The sequence below is a fragment of the Bubalus kerabau genome, chromosome 23, assembly GCF_029407905.1.
Source record: "Bubalus kerabau isolate K-KA32 ecotype Philippines breed swamp buffalo chromosome 23, PCC_UOA_SB_1v2, whole genome shotgun sequence".
Classification (NCBI taxonomy): domain Eukaryota; kingdom Metazoa; phylum Chordata; class Mammalia; order Artiodactyla; family Bovidae; genus Bubalus; species Bubalus kerabau.
In genome coordinates, this window is record NC_073646.1 from 2,710,871 (window position 1) to 2,727,416 (window position 16,546).

The 16,546-nt window shown below is 61.9% G+C and overlaps 2 protein-coding genes across 5 annotated transcripts; both read left to right on the plus strand.

The window, feature by feature from the left end:
- Positions 1–2,896: 2,896 nt before the first annotated feature.
- E4F1 (E4F transcription factor 1) lies at positions 2,897–12,436 on the plus strand. Of its 4 annotated transcripts, none has more exons than XM_055562058.1 (14): positions 2,897–3,221; positions 5,495–5,643; positions 6,602–6,707; positions 9,001–9,194; positions 9,290–9,410; positions 9,521–9,673; positions 9,764–9,930; positions 10,248–10,457; positions 10,703–10,808; positions 10,929–11,146; positions 11,277–11,475; positions 11,548–11,690; positions 11,760–11,822; positions 11,900–12,436. In XM_055562058.1, exons 1-14 carry the CDS (start codon positions 3,065–3,067, stop codon positions 12,254–12,256), a joined length of 2,343 nt encoding a protein of 780 aa, XP_055418033.1. In that variant the 5' UTR covers positions 2,897–3,064; the 3' UTR covers positions 12,257–12,436. The 4 variants fall into 4 exon arrangements, with proteins under 4 accessions (XP_055418033.1, XP_055418034.1, XP_055418035.1 ...); XM_055562059.1 differs by having other exon boundaries at positions 10,248–10,448; positions 10,700–10,808; XM_055562060.1 differs by having other exon boundaries at positions 10,248–10,448.
- A 1,002-nt stretch (positions 12,437–13,438) lies between these two features.
- DNASE1L2 (deoxyribonuclease 1 like 2) lies at positions 13,439–16,397 on the plus strand. The gene is given in 6 exon segments (XM_055561860.1): positions 13,439–13,724; positions 13,817–13,905; positions 14,000–14,083; positions 14,163–14,448; positions 14,562–14,813; positions 15,189–16,397. Coding segments are annotated over 6 exon segments (984 nt in total). The 5' UTR covers positions 13,439–13,505; the 3' UTR covers positions 15,243–16,397.
- The last annotated feature ends 149 nt before the right edge of the window (positions 16,398–16,546 follow it).

Sequence of the window (16,546 nt, forward strand, 5' to 3'; positions counted from 1 at the left end):
AAAACAAAACAAACAAAAACTCTTTAAAACAAAGAAAAAGGACTGAAGTGGCAAAAAAAGAAAAGGGGGGGTGGGGGGAAAGAATGCAACTTAAATAGTTCTCAACGTGGGATTGGTTGAGTAAATAGAAGTACATCCGAGGACTGGAGATTAGCGGCCATCACAGAGGGTGATGGGTTTCCCTGGTGGCTCTCGGCAAAAGATGTCTGCCAATATAGGAGATGCAGGATTGATCCCTAGGTCAGAAAGATCCCCTGGAGAAGGAAATGGCAACCCACTCAAGTATTCTTGCCTGGAGAATTCCATGGACAGAGGAGCCTGGTAGGCTACAGTGCATGGGGTTGCAAAGAGGCAGACAGGACTTAGCAACGAACACTTTAACTTTGCAGGGTGATGGAGTTTTTGTCTGGCTCTGGCAATAGAGAGGCTGGTGTCAACTGTCAAACACACAGTGTGCAGCTGGAGCCCATGTGAGGGCAGGGTGGGAGAGGAGGCCACCTGGGGGAAGGGAGACTTTGGGGAAAGGAGAAGCCCTTCCCTGGCCACTCTGCCTTCCAGGGACTTCAGGCCCATCAACTCCTGTGTCTGCTGTCTGCCTAGGCTTCAGCTGAAGCAGGGCTCAGAGCTTACCGGATCGGGATTCCCTTTTCTGACCCCCAGGGAGTAACTAGGCAGGAGCCCTGGCCTGTTGCTGAGAACTGTCACACAGGTTCTGGAGCACGGAGCAGAGCAGGCTGTTGGTCTCCTCTGGGCCAATTCCTCCTCATGTCCACCCACACGCAGGCTGTGCTCTGTCTTTGAAGTCTGCCCCCATTCCATTCCTCTGGGGGTCTCCCTCTACTTCTCTGCTGCTGGCTCTCCCATCACTCCCCAGAACATCCTCAAGAGAGGTGTCCTGGTCCTTTCTTCCCAGGTACTTGCCAGATGCCTCCTGCAGCAGAAGCACCCACCTGCTCCTCCTCCTGTTTGTCCCTCTCAGAGACTGTCTTTCTTCCTTGCCCAGCAGTCAGAAGGATCCTTCTGAAACACTGTCACTCCCTCTGCTTAAACCCCTGCAATGGTGAGCAAGCCCCTTGCAGACAGCAGCCCCACTGTTACCCTGGCCTGACCTCTGGGGATCTAACCTGTGTCTCACACATCCCAGCTCCTGCCAGGTGCAGAAGGGTCCTGGGTTCCTGAGCTGGGCAGCCTCAGAATGGAGATGTCTCTGCTGGTGCCCTTCCTGGGACAGAGCTGCCCACTCTCTGCCCGGGCCCTTGTGTACCTGCTTGGCTTTCCCCAGAGACTGGCATTCCTGGAGGGAGTGGGGCCTGACTCACCTGAGTCTCCAGCACTGAGCTGAGCCACGGAGAGTAACTAAGCTGAGAGAGCACACCCTCTGGGTTTCTAGCCCACAACTCTGGACAGACCTCTGGCCAGCAGTTAGACCTCTGGCCAGCACTTGGGCAAGTGTTCCGTCAGTTCTGTGCCTTAGTTTCTTCATCTTCAAAATGGGGATGATTGGTATCTTCAATGAGAAAATCCTGTCAAACACTTAGCTTCAAAAAACTACTTAAATACTACCTTAAAAAGAGTTTTAAAAACTTGTATGCTCATGTTCATAGCAGCACCATTTACAATCATAGAAAAGGTGGAAACAACCCAAATAGGCAAAATGAAAATTGGTCTATTCATATAATGGAATATTATTTACCCATCAAAAGAAACGAAGTACTGCTGCATGCTACAACCTGAATGAACCTCAAAAACATCATGCTAAGTAAAGGACACGGGATGCAAAAGATTCAGTTCAGTTCAGTCGCTCAGTCGTGTCCGACTCTTTGCGACCCTATGAATCGCAGCACGCCAGGCTTCCCTATCCATCACCAACTCCCGGAGTTCACTCAAACTCACGTCCATCGAGTTGGTGATGCTATCCAGCCATCTCATCCTCTGTCATCCCCTTTTTCTTCTGCCCCAATCCCTCCCAGCATCAGAGTCTTTTCCAATGAGTCAACCCTTCGCATGAGGTGGCCAAAGTACTGCAGTTTCAGCTTTAGCATCATTCCTTCCAAGGAACACCCAGGCCTGATCTCCTTTAGAATGGACTGGTTGGATCTCCTTGCAGTCCAAGGGACTCTCAAGAGTCTTCTCCAACACCACAGTTCAGAAGCATCAATTCTTTGGCGCTCAGCTTTCTTTACAGTCCAACTCTCACATCCATACATGACCACTGGAAAAACCATAGCCTTGACTAGACTACCATATGTAAAATTCCGATTATACGAAATGTCCAGAAAATGCAAATCCACAGAGAAAGAGGTTTGCTAGGGGCTGAGGGAGGGGACAATGCGGGGGTGGTGACTGCCAGTGGGTACAGATTTTATTTTGGAATAAAGACAACGTTCTGGAACTACATGTTGGTGATAGTTGCACAACGTTGTGAAGGCACTGTCACGCACAGTAAATTTTATGTGTATTTATCACAACTTGAAAACTATGCAAAAGAATGAAAGAGTTAGTGAAGCCATCCCCAATTCGGGTTTTGTCCTTGGACTGAGTCAACCAGTAAGGGAGGCTCTGCCATCCGAGGGGGTCAGAGGCGGGCAGCGAGCACCACTCGACCGGTCCGATCTGGGGCAGTGTCCCGGCAGCGGCCCTCTAGAGCTCGAATCCCGGCAGCGGAACGCGCTCAGGGCCGAGCAGGAGGCGCCCCCAAGAGACCTGGCGGTCTCCTCAGGCTCGAGCGCCTAAACGCCGCTCGCGCACCGCAGCCCCAGCATTTCAATTCTCAGGCGTGGCCCCGCCCCTCCCGTCCTTTGGCTCCGCCCCTCCGCCTGTCAGTCCTCTGCACCGTAATCACACCTCTCCCGGCAGTTCCGCCCGGTGGTCTGTCTCAGCGCTTGGTCCCGCCTCTGCGCCTCCAGGCCACACCCTCGCACGGCGCCCCTCCGCCTGCCCGTCAAACCCGCCCTGGCCCCGCCCCGTCGTCCTCCTCTCGTCTTCTCGCTCGCTCGCCTTGGCGCGGCCCGTTGTTATGACGACACGGTCGTAAATCCGCCATCTTCCTGCAGCGCGTTGCGACATGGAGGGCGCGATGGCAGTGCGGGTGACGGCCGCGCATACGGCAGAAGCCCGGGCCGAAGCCGGGCGGGAAGCGGGCGAGGGCGGGGTCGCGGCGGCGGCGGCGGCCTTGGCCCCTGGTGGCTTTCTCGGCCTCCCGGCGCCCTTCAGCGAGGAAGGTAACAGGGCCGCACGGGGCCGGGCGCGGCCGGGGTGGGGGCGGCTCAGCCTGGCTGGTGGAGGCCCTGACGGCCTGAGCTGCGGGCGCGACACACCCTCCCGGGCCAGCTTCCTTGCAGACCTCGTGGATCTCCGCGGGACGCCTCAGAGATTTCCACGAGCCCTCTGGTTTCCTCAGGCCCTGGAGGGGCCTCACCCTGCGGTGCGCCGATCAGCACCGCCGTGGGCTCCGACGCCCACCGTGGATACTCACTGGTGTCCGAGTCACACGGGCTGCCAGTGGAGACTTTGGCAATAGGCTCCACCGCCTGCCGGCCCCGCTGTCTCCGCGTCTAGACAGGGCCCGGCCCTCCTCTGCGCCCCCTCCCACCTCACCTGACAGGCCACCAGGGCCCTGGCCGGGGTGTGGCTGAGGCTCCGGGAGGGCGGGGCCTCGGCTCTCTCCCGCACCCACAGGGAGGTGGCAGAGCCCAGTGCTGCAAAGGTGCAGGCCGCCCAGCCCCAGACCTGCCACGTTCTAGCTGTTTGATCCTGCGCAGGTGACCACATACCTCTCTGAGCCTCCATTTCCGCTTACAGAATGGAGACACCGGTGTTGACGATAATGTATGGAGCACTCATCCTGCCTCAGCCTTTTTCATTCTCAAGCCAGCCCTAGAGGCCATTATTGTTATTCCCATTTCGTGGATGAGGAAAATTGAGGTTTAAAGATGTGAAAGTGACCAGGTCACCCAGTTATTTAATACCACGTATTATTTGGATGCCAGGATTGTGTGACCCCTGAACACACTCCCTTAACTTCTGGGGCTCTGTCTTCTGGTAGGATGGTCGTGAGACTCAAAGGGGAGCATGCACGTGCATCTCTGAGAGCAGTTCTGGGGACCCATGAGGGCTACATTCACAGGGGCGCTGATGACTTTTGGAGCCAGAATTCTGGTCTCTGCCCTCTGAACCTGTCCCAGGAGACTCTAGACTGGGCCAGGCAGGCAGGGGTTGGCTGGAGATACTGGGATGGTGGTCTTTGTTCCCACAGGGTTTGTATTCTTGGTATATCTTTCCTTGCTCCTTCTTATTCCAGCTTGCGTAGGGGCAGTACCACCCACCAAGGGGTCTCTTTGGAGGTTGCTGTGCCCTGCTGGGCTTGCCCAGGGCTTCCTCTCAGGGTTACAGGGCTGGGAGTGTTCCCCTCTGCGGTGGGGATTCCTTTAATGTCAACACGCTGGTGCCGAGTCAGACTCGGTGAGTGGGCTGGGAGGATTCGGAGGGTGGAGGCACCTGAGTGCTTGGCCAGTGACTGTGGGCCATCTGGGGGTGACCACCCTTGCCAGGCGGCCTTCTGTGGGCGAGTCTCGGCTGTGGTTTGGCCCTTTGTTCATTAATCCAGTAGGCATCAGCTGGGCTCCTTCTGTGCTCCAGCCTGGGTTTGACCTTGAAGTGGGATTGCACATGAGGCGGTGGGAATGGACAGACTCTTACAAAAGCAGAAGGAACATCTCCCATCCCGTGGTGCAAACAGCAGGGTGTCTGGGGTAGACCTTCAAGTTTAGGTTCTGGCCCTAACACTCACCAGCAGGGTGGCCTTGATCTCAGGTTGTTTTTCTGGAGTGGGCATAGTCATTTCCATTTCTTCAGGGTGCTGGTCAGATTGGGTGATATCCCCAGGGAGGTGCCTGGCATACTGTAGGGAACTCAGGGAGCCAGAAGTCCTCCTGCGGGGACTGGCTGGTCAGCCTCGATGGTGAGGGGCTCAGAGGCAATAGCCCCTGGCCCTGGAGTGTGGAGCCCCTCCGGGAAGCACCCCCCAGGCCTCTTCACCAGGGTAGGGAGGTGTTGCCCTCTTGGAACCAGTGAAGTGTCAGGTCAGAGTGAGAAAAGAGTGGGCATGGGTCAGGGCGCCTCACCTCTCCGGTGTTTGCCGGGTGCTGGCCTCTCAGCTGGAGCTGCACACAAACCAAGTCGGCCCATTTTACAGATGACGAAACAGACCCAGACACGGCTGCTGAGGTGCCCGAGGGCACATGTGAACCCTGGGTCCTCCCCTGTTCCCAAACCAGCATGGCTGAATCCCCCTGCTTCCCAGCTGCTCCCTGGGCCTCTCTTCCCTCCTCTCTGAAGTACGGGCTTTGGACCCTATGCCCAAGTGGATGATCAGGGCTGCCTCCTCCCATATGCGGCTCTCCCTGGGGCGGGCCCCTCGTTCTAATGCCATCCCTGGGTGGGTGTGCCTAAGACCGGAGCCCCCCCAGTCCCCCTGACCGTGGGCTCCTTGCAGATGAGGACGATGTGCACAGATGCGGCCGCTGCCAGGCAGAGTTCACCGCCCTGGAGGACTTCGTTCAGCACAAACTCCAGAAAGCTTGCCAGCGGGCACCTCAGGAGGCCCTGCCCGCCACCCCGGCGGCCGCACTGCTGGGTCGGGAGGTGAGCCCCCCCCACCCCCCCTGCCATTGCACACAGGTGTGCATACACATTCCTGCCCCTCATCTGAGAGCAGGAGGAGGAGGTGGTGGCGTGGCAGGACACACCCATGCAGCTGGGTCCCTGTGACACGGGGGCGGGCAGAGGGTGGCATCTGGTCCTGGGTGGGGGGTGCTCTGGGCTCCCCTGGTCGGGCCGGGATGCTGGCCTGCTCAGCAGCCTCTGTGTGGAGCCCGCACTTTGGGGCCTGGGGTCTCTCCTTCCTTGAGGCCCATCCTGACTCAGGAATGTCACGATGGCTTTTGTCCTTCTGTCTGCCCTCCTGGCCTATACATGTGGTTGCTGGGGATCCCACAAACGAAGCGTGGCTCTGTCGTAAAAACAGCCACCTTTGTTGCACGCCGTGTGTACCAGAGCTGTGCACACAGTCTCACGAGGCCCATGGCACCCTCGTGGGCTGGGCACTCTTGACATCCTAAGCCTACAGGAGTGGGCAAGGACACTCCGAGAGAAGTCGGTGCCTCCAGTCACCCCGGGGGGGGCCCTGAGGATGGGGCCCAGAGTCGTTTTGCTCTGTCCTGTGGTCTTTCCTGCCCCTCCCAGGGGTGTCGTCTTCTTTGGGAGGGTCCCCAGCCCCTTTCCCCTGGGGGCCCTTTCTCCTGACCCCCTGGCTGGGCCAGTGGGTGGAGGTCCTCCCTTCCTCTCTGTAGGGGCTCTCCTGGAGCTTCTGGTCACTTCATCCTGGAGTCCTCCTCGGGCTGCTCAGGGCTTCGCGTGGGGCCTTCGTTGGCCAGAGGCATTGGAGTGATGGGGCTGACCCCTGAGCCCAGGGTGAGGGGTTCAGGCTGGGAGCAGACTGGGAGCAGTGCTCTGCAGGGGAGATGTGAGCCCCCAGGTGGACGCACACCTGATCCCTAGGGCCCTGAAGATGGGTCTCCTCCATCCCCCCGCCCCATGGCAGGTGGCACCAGGAGCAGCTGGCTCAGAGGAGCCCATCACTGTGGCCCACATCGTGGTGGAGGCGGCCGCGCTTGCAGGAGACATTAACCACTCGCCTGACATAGTTGGTAAGCCGGTCTGGCCCCACTGTGGCTGTCCACTCACGGCTTTCTCAGCACTGACCCAGTAGTCGTCTGTGGGCAGGGCTGGGACCTCTGCTGCCCATGCCCGTCTGTTGTCCCGGGAGCGGGGCCTGGCTGAGGAGGGGCTGGGGCCCTGTGCGCGCCTTCCCAGGGCAGGGCCTGCCAGAGGAGCGTGCATTGGGCACCAGGCCCCGCCCTGCCCGGAAAGGGGAGCCAGAGCCTGGCAGCTCTGGGGGACTGTTGGGCCTTGGGGTAGCTTCGCTTTGTGCACAGACCACGAGCTGGCTGCTCTTCCCTGCTGTGTCCCCAGACTCTCTGCCCTGGTCCTTCCAGAATCTTCCCCACTTTTCTGCCAGCCCCCACCCCAGCCCCAGTGCCTGCTCCCCACCCACCGTCGGCTCTGGAGGGTCAGGCTGGGGTGCGTGTGGGTGCCCCGGCTCAGCCCCGACCTGCTGCCTGACCCTGGCTGTCACCTCCCTAGCGCTTCCTCCCTCCAGCAATTCCCACCCTGATTCCCACACGGCTTTGGCTTTTAAGAGCGTGCAACGCCAAGTCAGGCTCTTTGATGGCTTTTTTAAAGCCGAAGTGTCTCATTGATGTGCAGGAGGGGAGGGGGCATTGGGAGGTCGGGATAGGGTCACATGCTCCTTTACAGGGGACAGGGAGCGTGCCGCTGGGCCATTCAAAGGGCGGCCTGAGGAGCCCAGTGGCTGGGTGTGAGTGTGGCAGCAGAGAGGCTGGGTTGGCCTGATGCCACTGGAGGTGGGGAAGGGAACGGGCAGGGGCTGTGGCAGTATGCGAGTCGATAGCTGGACAGAAAGGTTTGGGTGACAGGGAGAACTTGGCCTTGGGAAGCCCTGGTGACCAGCTGGGGCAGGAAGAGGGGTGGAGGTGGCCTGGGGGATGGAGACCTCAGAGCAGGCAGCCTCCTTCTCCCCAGGGAGGCTGTGGGGCCTGTCCCTGTCTCCATGCCGCCTTTCCCCCAACATTCCTGTGGATGAGGATGGTTGCCTGCCACTCCTCCAGGACAGGAGTGTGGACATGTGGGGCAGGGCTGGGCTCCAGCCCTGATGTGGCATTTGGTTTCTGGGTGGGAGGGTGTCATGTGGGGAAACGCGTGCCCTAGATTCAGGTAGCACCTCCAGGCTCTGGCACCCTGGAGGCCCTGCCTGCCACCCAGCCTCCAGCTGGCCCACCCTACGCTCCAGGGGCTCCTCTCTGGGCACCCCCTGCCTCTCTTGCCCCCAGGAGTTTCCCTTCTGCAGACGTCCTGGGTGGCCCAGATGTCCCCCTGGCTCAGTGATCTGGAGCCCAGGCCAGAGTCCTGAGCCACCAGCTGCTGGCATCATCCCAGGACGGTTCCCAGCCCTTGCAGGGCTGGCGCATGGTTCACGGGGACCACACAGGTTCCGGATACCCACTCCAGGCCCCCTGCCTCTTCCCTGGGACCAAACTTGCTTTTAATCTCTGGCTCCAGGGCAACCACGATCCCCTTTCTCCAGCCCTTCCGTCTGCTGTGTGACACTCAGACTCAGGTCTGAGCCCGGCTTCTGGGGTGGAGGGAGGCTGTCAGCCCCGCAGGAGTGCCGGATGCCCTAATTGTTTCTGAGTCACGGAGCTTCCGTTCTGTTTTGGAAGAATGGCTTGTCAAAACACGACGCCGGCCTGAGTGAGATGGTTTCTAAGAAGCGGCTTCATAGCCGTTTTCCACACGTCATCTTCCTGAGCAGAAATGAAGTGTGTTTACAGCTTAGTTTTGCACGTTGTCACATTTCTTCAACACCCACGGAGCTGCAAAAGCCCAGCTTCCTCGCCCTGACTGTCCCAGGCGTGTCCAGAGCGATCACTCTCCAGGCGGGTCCCTGGCCTGCCTGCCTTGAAACCCATGCTGGTGGGCAGTCTCAGGGGTGTTTCCTCTTCATGTTAGCAGGAGCCAGGGAGGCAGGCTGGCCTGTCCACTGCCTCCGCACTGGCGCTCGGCTGCCCTTGGGGACAGCAGGGAACCTGTGCATGTCTTGTCCTGCGTGCCTCTTGGCTGGGGGCAGGGCATCTGTGTTCACATCCTGGTTAACTGTGTTCCGGAGGCCTGGAGCTCCTCTGGGCTGCCCCGTGGATTCGGAGCATCCCTTTCCACCATCCCTTCTGGCCGAGCAGGTGACGCGTGCTGGGCTGGGGTCAGTCGAGATGATCCCCCTGACCCCAGCAGGGTCCTCAGGCTCCATCTGAGGGCGGCAGGGCCGGTGGATCCTGGGGCTCAGGCCACTCTCCCTCTCCTCAGGAGGCGGACACATCAAAGAGGTCATCGTGGCCTCAGAGGCAGAGCCGGGGGACAGCGAGGTGGCCGAGGGCCCAGGCAGCCCCAGTGGGCGGGGGCCCAGGCTCGCTGCGGAGGGCGAGCAGGCCCAGGTCAAACTGCTGGTGAACAAGGAAGGCCGCTACGTGTGCATGCTCTGCCACAAGACCTTCAAGACGGTGAGGCCCCGGGGCCGCGGGCGCTGGTGGGGAGCCGGGCCTCCGGCCCCTCCCTCGCTGGGCGGTGCCTGAGCCTTGCTGCCCCTCCTGCACAGGGCAGCATCCTCAAGGCCCACATGGTCACGCACAGCAGCCGCAAGGACCACGAGTGCAAACTGTGTGGGGCCTCCTTCCGGACCAAAGGCTCGCTCATCCGGCACCACCGGAGGCACACAGGTGAGCCGGCCTCAGCTCGCTGCCGCTGGCCCCAGGGGCTCGGCTCCTGGGCTTTGTCGCCCCTGACTCCTGGAGGTGTGAGGCCGGGGCTGACGCCGCTCTCTCCGCAGACGAGCGCCCCTATAAGTGTGCCAAGTGTGGGAAGAGCTTCCGGGAGTCGGGGGCACTGACCCGGCACCTGAAGTCTCTCACCCCGTGTACAGAGAAAATCCGCTTCAGCATGAGCAAAGACGTGGTCGTCGGCAAAGAGGACGTGCCTGCAGGTCAGCCGGGGGGCTCCGCGGCTGGCCCTGGTTGCTCGGTACCACCCTGCTCCGTGTGTCCTCACGGGCTCTCTTGGTTCTGCCTTAAAGGGTCCGGTGCCTCCACTGTGGGGGCTGTCACCCCGTCGTCGGCAGGTGAGCCCATGGAGACATCGCCGGTGATTCACCTGGTGACAGATGCCAAGGGCACCGTCATCCATGAAGTCCACGTCCAGATGCAAGAGCTTCCCCTGGGCATGAAGGCCCTCGCCCCGGAGGTGGGGGCAGGTCAGGGGCGGCCCTTGTCTGCTCCGTCTGGGCCCTGTTCTGGGCACCAGCTCTGCTGGGAATGGGACTGACCTGGGCCTGCCTTCCTGGCGCTCAGTCTGGTTGCAGGGGAAGGGAGATGAGAGACCAAGGTCGTGGCAGGGAGGGGTGAGGGGGAGTGGGCTGGGGGCCAGGACAGGTGCGGGGAGCCTTCCCAAGTGAAGGCGCCAGGTGTGCACGGGGCCCTGGGGCGGCCCGCCATGGAGCTGGCAGGCGGTGCCGAGTGCTGGACCGCCTGGCCAGCCCCCTCCTTCTGCCTCCCCTGCAGCCCACCAGCCCCCAGGAGCTTCCCTGCTCCAGCGAGGGTGGCCGCGAGAACCTTCTGCACCAAGCCATGCAGAACTCCGGCATCGTCCTCGAGCGGGCCCCAGGGGAGGAGGGGGCCCTGGGGCCAGCCACCCCCACCGTGTCCAGTCCCCAGTCGCCAGGAGACGCTGCCCCGGAACTGCCGCTGCTGGAGGTGGAGCAGGTGGAGACAGTAGGTCCCTGCCCCACCGTGGGCTCCTTCTAGGGGGGCTGGACCTGGGGTGCCAAGTCACACGCTAGCCCGGCTGCTGCTGGCTCCCTGGCCGTCCCTGGCGGTGGGAAGGTCCTCCCCGTGTGCAGCGACTTGTCCCTTGAACTGCCTACCGCCTCCCAGGGTGGGGGTGCCTCAGTGTGGCCCCGGCCCTACTGATGGGGTGCAGCCATGGGTGCTGGAGGGGTGCTGTGGTCCCCCAGCAGGTGGCCGGCGAGGCCTCGTCTGTGCCCAGGACCCACCCGTGCCCTCAGTGCAGTGAGACCTTCCCAACGGCGGCCACCCTGGAGGCCCACAAAAGAGGCCATGCAGGTGGGTGGCGGGGTGACTGTCCTGGACAGCTGCGGGTGGCAGGCAGACCGGCCGGGTGGCCAGTGGCTAGGGTGGGGCCCTTGGGTGGTGGTCCCAGCCTGACGTGGAGCATGGCCGCAGGGCCGAGGCCCTTCACGTGCCCGCAGTGTGGCAAGGCCTTCCCCAAGGCCTACCTGCTCAAGAAGCACCAGGAGGTCCACGTGCATGAGCGCCGCTTCCGCTGCGGCGACTGCGGGAAGCTCTACAAGACCATCGCCCATGTCCGTGGCCACCGGCGCGTCCACTCGGACGAGCGGCCCTACCCCTGTCCTGAGTGCGGCAAGTGCTACAAGACCAAGGTGGGCCCTGGACCCCTGCCTGTGGCTGCCTGCTCCCTGAGCCTGCTCTGTCCCCGGTTCACTGCCCCCTCGCCCTGGTCTGGGCCTGAGCCGAGGCCAGGCCGGCCCTGATAGGGGCCGGTCTCTACAGAACGCCCAGCAGGTGCACTTCCGGACACACCTGGAGGAGAAGCCGCATGTGTGCCCGTTCTGCAGCCGCGGCTTCCGGGAGAAGGGCTCGCTGGTGCGGCACGTGCGGCACCACACGGGCGAGAAGCCCTTCAAGTGCTACAAGTGTGGCCGCGGCTTCGCCGAGCATGGCACGCTCAACCGGCACCTGCGGACCAAAGGTAGGGCGGGGAGCTGGCAGGCAGGGTGCAGGGGGTGCCCACAACCAGCACTGACTGAGCTCCCCGCCACAGGGGGCTGCCTGCTGGAGGTGGAGGAGCTGCTGGTGTCTGAGGAGAGCCCCACTGCGGCCGCCGCCGTCCTGACTGAGGACCCACACACCGTGTTGGTCGAGTTCTCGTCCGTGGTAGCCGACACGCAGGAGTACATCATAGAGGTGGGCGGGGGCCTGCCGGGCTGGGATGAGGCCTGGGGTGGGCAGGGCTGACCTCTGACCCCCATCCAGGCCACTGCAGATGATGCAGAGACCAGCGAAGCCACAGAGATCATCGAGGGCACCCAGACGGAGGTGAGGGGCTGGGGGACGGGCGGAGGGGTGACCTGGCATGCTCATCGGACTCGGGCTGAGCCATGGGCTGCCCACAGGTGGACAGTCACATCATGAAGGTGGTGCAGCAGATAGTGCACCAGGCCAGCGCTGGGCACCAGATCATCGTGCAGAACGTGACCATGGACCAGGAGGCGCGGCTGGGCCCGGAGGCGGCCGCGGCCGACACCATCACCATCGCCACCCCCGAGAGCCTGACGGAGCAGGTGGCCATGACGCTGGCCTCGGCCATCAGCGAGGGCACTGTGCTTACGGCCCGCTCGGGCACCGGTGGCGCTGAGCAGGCCACTGTGACCATGGTTTCATCGGAGGACATTGAGATCCTGGAGCATGCTGGCGAGCTAGTTATCGCCTCCCCGGAGGGCCAGCTTGAGGTGCAGACGGTCATTGTCTAAGCACGGGCACCTGCAGGGGCTGGCGGGCCGGTCTGGGGCAGGAGCTGAGGACCTTGGGTTCCCTGCCTGTACTTGCCTGGCTGAGTACAGGCAAGAGGAGCTTAGAACTCAGACTTTGAGAGGCGATGCGGGAGTGTAAATAGAGTTTTTGGCTGCTTTACAATAAAATGTGAAAACCCACCGCTTGTGATGTGGCATTAGTAGCCTCAGGGGCTGGTGTCTGGCAGTTCCCCCCTGGGGCAGTCCCCGCCTGCCCAGGCCACCCTTGAGGCTCTGGTGCCTGGCCAGTCCACCCAGGGCTCCCATGGGCCTGGCAGCACCTTGGCGATAGGTAGGTGTCATTGGCATGTGGAGAGGCAGCCTCTGCCTCTGCCCTGCTCAGCTGGAGCCGTGACCCCCACTTCCTGTGGCCCGTCGAAGTGGGTGGGTGGGGATGCTGCTTGCCAGCTTCTGACCCCGGTGCTGGGGAATGAGGCCAGGAGAGCCAGGAGTCTTGGCTTTGTCCCTGAAGTGATGATGTGGAGAAGCAGCAGAAGATGCTGGGCTGTAAACAGGGCTGGTCTTTCCTGATTGGGTGCCCTTAGATTCCCTGTGGGGATGCAGCTTGAGGGAGATTCTGAGTGACCTAGTTTCTCGGGGGTGGGGACAAGAACAAGCCCTGGACTGTGGGCATGGCTGGCCCTCTTTTCCAGTCCCGATGCAGCTCTTGGGCTGGCAGAGCCATCTAAACCCCTGTTCTGATAGGTGTGGGGGCCCAGATCAGTCTCAGGGTGGATGTCCTGCCTCCCTGTCCCCACCTCCCCCCGTGTGTGTGGGGCGGTCCTCTGTAGGGTGAGAGGTGAGAACCGGGAGTACAGCCACCAGCTTCATGGAGGGGGCGGGATGCAGCGCAGTCTGGCCCCTCCCTGGGCCAGGGCTACAAATACCCCTGGCGCCAGGGCACCAGCGCTGCTGTTGCGCCAGCCCTTGCAGTCTGTCTCATGCCACGGACACTCCCCCAGCCTGGACCTCAGACCTCTACTGGGACGCAGATCCTGAGCCTATCCACACCCCTCAGGTGAGTGCAGTGTGGGAGTGCTGAGCGGGAGCTGGATGGGAATGGACTCTCAATATTTGGGCCTCAGTTTCCCCATGGAAGAGGAGAGTGGACAAGGCTGTGAGCCCAGCAGCACCCTGGGGAGACCTGGAAAGCAGCAGGGGGCGGACTGTGGGCAGCAGAACCTGCCTGCCCCGGCTCCCCGGGGCCAAGATGAAGAGTGGGCTGGTGTGTCCCACTCCAGGTCCGCGCTCACACCCGGCCGTGTCTGTCCCTCTAAGACCGCCCATGGGCGGGCCCCTGACCTTACTGGCCATGCTCTGGGCGCTGGGGTCTGCCAGAGCCCAGGCGCTGCGCATCGGAGCTTTCAACATCCAGAGCTTCGGAGACAGCAAAGTGTCGGACCCAGGCTGCGGCGGCGTCATTGCGCAAGTGAGGCTGGGCGCCCGGGGCGGGGTCGCGGCTGGGCTCCTCGGGCTGATGTGCGGCTCGCCTGACCCTGCACCTGCTGGCTCCTCCCCCAGATCCTGGCTGGCTATGACGTCATGCTCGTGCAGGAGGTGCGAGATCCCGACCTGAGCGCCGTGTCCGCGCTCATGGAGCAGATCAACAGGTGCGGCGGGCAGGGCCCAGCGTGGGAAGTCCCGGCCCGGACCCCAGGTCTCGGAGCGATGCCTTGACCCCAGGCCCGGCCCGTATCTCCGCAGCGTGTCCAGGCACGAGTACAACTTCGTGAGCAGTGAGCCCCTGGGTCGGGACCAGTATAAGGAAATGTACCTGTTCGTCTACAGGTGAGGGGAGGGGCCGTGAGGAGCACGGAGCAGGGGTCCTGCTCACGTCGCCCACCCGTCCTTTACCCCCTACCCCCAGGAAGGACACGGTGTCGGTCGTGGACACGTACCAGTACCCGGACGCTGAGGACGCCTTCAGCCGGGAGCCGTTCGTGGTCAAGTTCTCGGCACCCAGCTCCGGTGAGGCCCCGCCCCCGCCGCCGGCCCCGCCCCGCCCCGCCGCCGGCCCCTGACACCCAGTCTCTCCTGCAGCCACCAAGGAGTTGGTGTTGATTCCGCTGCACGCGGCGCCGCACCACGCTGTGGCCGAGATCGATGCGCTCTACGACGTGTACCTGGACGTGATCGACAAGTGGGGCACCGACGTAAGCGCCCCGCGTCCGCAAGGCCCCGCCCCGCCCCCACGACCCCACCCGGGAGGGAGTCGTGCTTCTGGGTTGGCCATAGAGCCTCAGACCCGGCCCGCCGTGCCCCGCAGGACATCCTGTTTCTGGGCGACTTCAACGCCGACTGCAAATACGTGCGGGAGCAGGACTGGCCGGCCATCCGCCTGCGCAGCAGCGAGGTCTTCAAGTGGCTCATCCCGGACAGCGCCGACACCACGGTGGGCAACTCGGACTGCGCCTACGACCGCATCGTGGTCTGTGGCTCCCGCCTGCGCAAGAGCCTGAAGCATCAGTCAGCCACCGTGCACGACTTCCAGGAGGAATTCGGCCTGGACCAGACTCAGGCAAGTGCTGGGGCCGGGGCAGGGCCGAGGGCGAGGGCAGTGCTGGACCGGGATCCCAACCTCAGGGTACCAGGCACTTGCCTTGCACTAGCGTTTCTAGAAAAGGCCCTTAGAGGTTCAGGTCTGGCCGGATGGAACAAACCTGCGGTGGCAGTGCAGGAAGCTCTTTCGTCCCTGGAGTGGGGTCCTGAGACTGTGCTCCCAGCCCACCCACAGGCCACAGCTGGCGTAGATGCCAACACCTCCCCCCCCAGATGCAGCGGTTTGTTTGGACACCCAGTGGGCCCCTTCCTGGGTGGGGGGCAGTTTTCCAGGGTGGTGCTTGTGGGACTGGCTGCTCAGCAGGGTCTCAGGCTTGGCCCCTTCTCCCTCCAGGCCCTGGCCATCAGTGACCATTTTCCTGTGGAGGTGACCCTCAAGTCCGACTGACAGCCCTGGGGCCTGGCTGGGGCAGACTGCCTGCAGACTCTGGCCACAAGGAGCAAGCCCCAGACTCCTCCAGCGTGGCCAGCCAACCCCCGGCGAGGCTGCAGGGTAGGGGCAGCTGGGCCTGGACAAGTGATGGGACCACTCGGAGCCCATTTCCCCATCTATGAAATGGGCTGCCACCACCTACCTCATAAGGTTATGAGAAACATCTTCCAGCATGCTGGGCACGCAGCTGAGCTCGATAAACAGCACACACTCAGCCGGGGCCCCACACACGTGTGGGCTCTAACTCCTCCAGGTCCCTTCTTAGGGCTCAGCCCTTCTGGGACACAGACCTTGGTCCTGCCACCCAGCGGATCCCTCCTCCCAGCCCACCTAGGGGACAAGGACAGCCTGGCCTGCCCACACATTTTTCTGCTGGGAACCAACCACTTCCAGACCTGGCTGGCTCCAGAAGACAGTGCCTTGCTCTTTGTTGTAAACTAAGTGCTTCCAAGCACCTGAACTGAGTGCACATGGGTAAGTGCTCTCACACACACGTCGTGTGGATGTGCAAGGTCAACCTCCCAATCCTCAGTGATCCAACTTCAGCCCCGGTTCCCAGGTCTGCAGGCCTCTAGCAGGCACTTGTGGGTACGAGGGTCCTGTCCCACCCAGCACTGCAGCTGGCGGGGGAGCTCAGGAAGGTTGTCCCCTGCCCCCAGCCGGTTGGCAGCCCTGGGACTTGGGGAGACCCCCCCTCACTGGTGAGCAGGCAGGCTGGGTTAGGGTCCCGCCCATAGAACCCCAACAACTCACCACAGTACAGCCCCTTCAAAAGTGCCTTCCTGGTAGCTTCCTCCTCAGGGGCCCTGCGTGGGGCAGAGGCTCGCCAGGGAAGCCTGCACTTGGGGTAAGCCCATCCCAAGGGTGGGGGACAAACAGAACTGGGGTACACAGTGTAACTGACAGGGACCCGATGAGGTTGCTGGTTTTTGAAGCATCTCACCTTTGGCAAGATTTAATTGGCCTGAATTATACTGGAGAGTAAAACCTTTGTTTCAAAAGAGTTTGGACAACCTTTTCTTGCTAGATCTTTCTGAAATAACATTTAGGACACTTGCAATGTAAAGTGCCTCCCTTCTTTCTCTCCAAGTTACCCAGTTTCTCGGAAATTTGTACAGGTTTTCCATCAAACACGGTGGCCCAAGGTCTTTTCCCATTTCCTTCTCTTGTGGGGCTCATCAGAACCCACCAACTCCCTGGCCTTATGCCTCGAGCAATCAGGCGTCCCACCAGCCAGGAACGGGAAACTTGAGGGCTTT

What these genes read in the sequence shown, in the direction of transcription:
- E4F1 (XM_055562057.1), top strand. Translation starts at nt 3,065, where the DNA reads ATGGAGGGCGCGATGGCAGTGCGGGTGACGGCCGCGCATACGGCAGAA. An exon ending in CCGCACTGCTGGGTCGGGAG is followed by an intron (nt 5,644 to 6,601) that starts GTGAGCCCCCCC and finishes GCCCCATGGCAG; the next exon opens with GTGGCACCAGGAGCAGCTGG. An exon ending in GCACCACCGGAGGCACACAG is followed by an intron (nt 9,411 to 9,520) that starts GTGAGCCGGCCT and finishes CTCTCTCCGCAG; the next exon opens with ACGAGCGCCCCTATAAGTGT.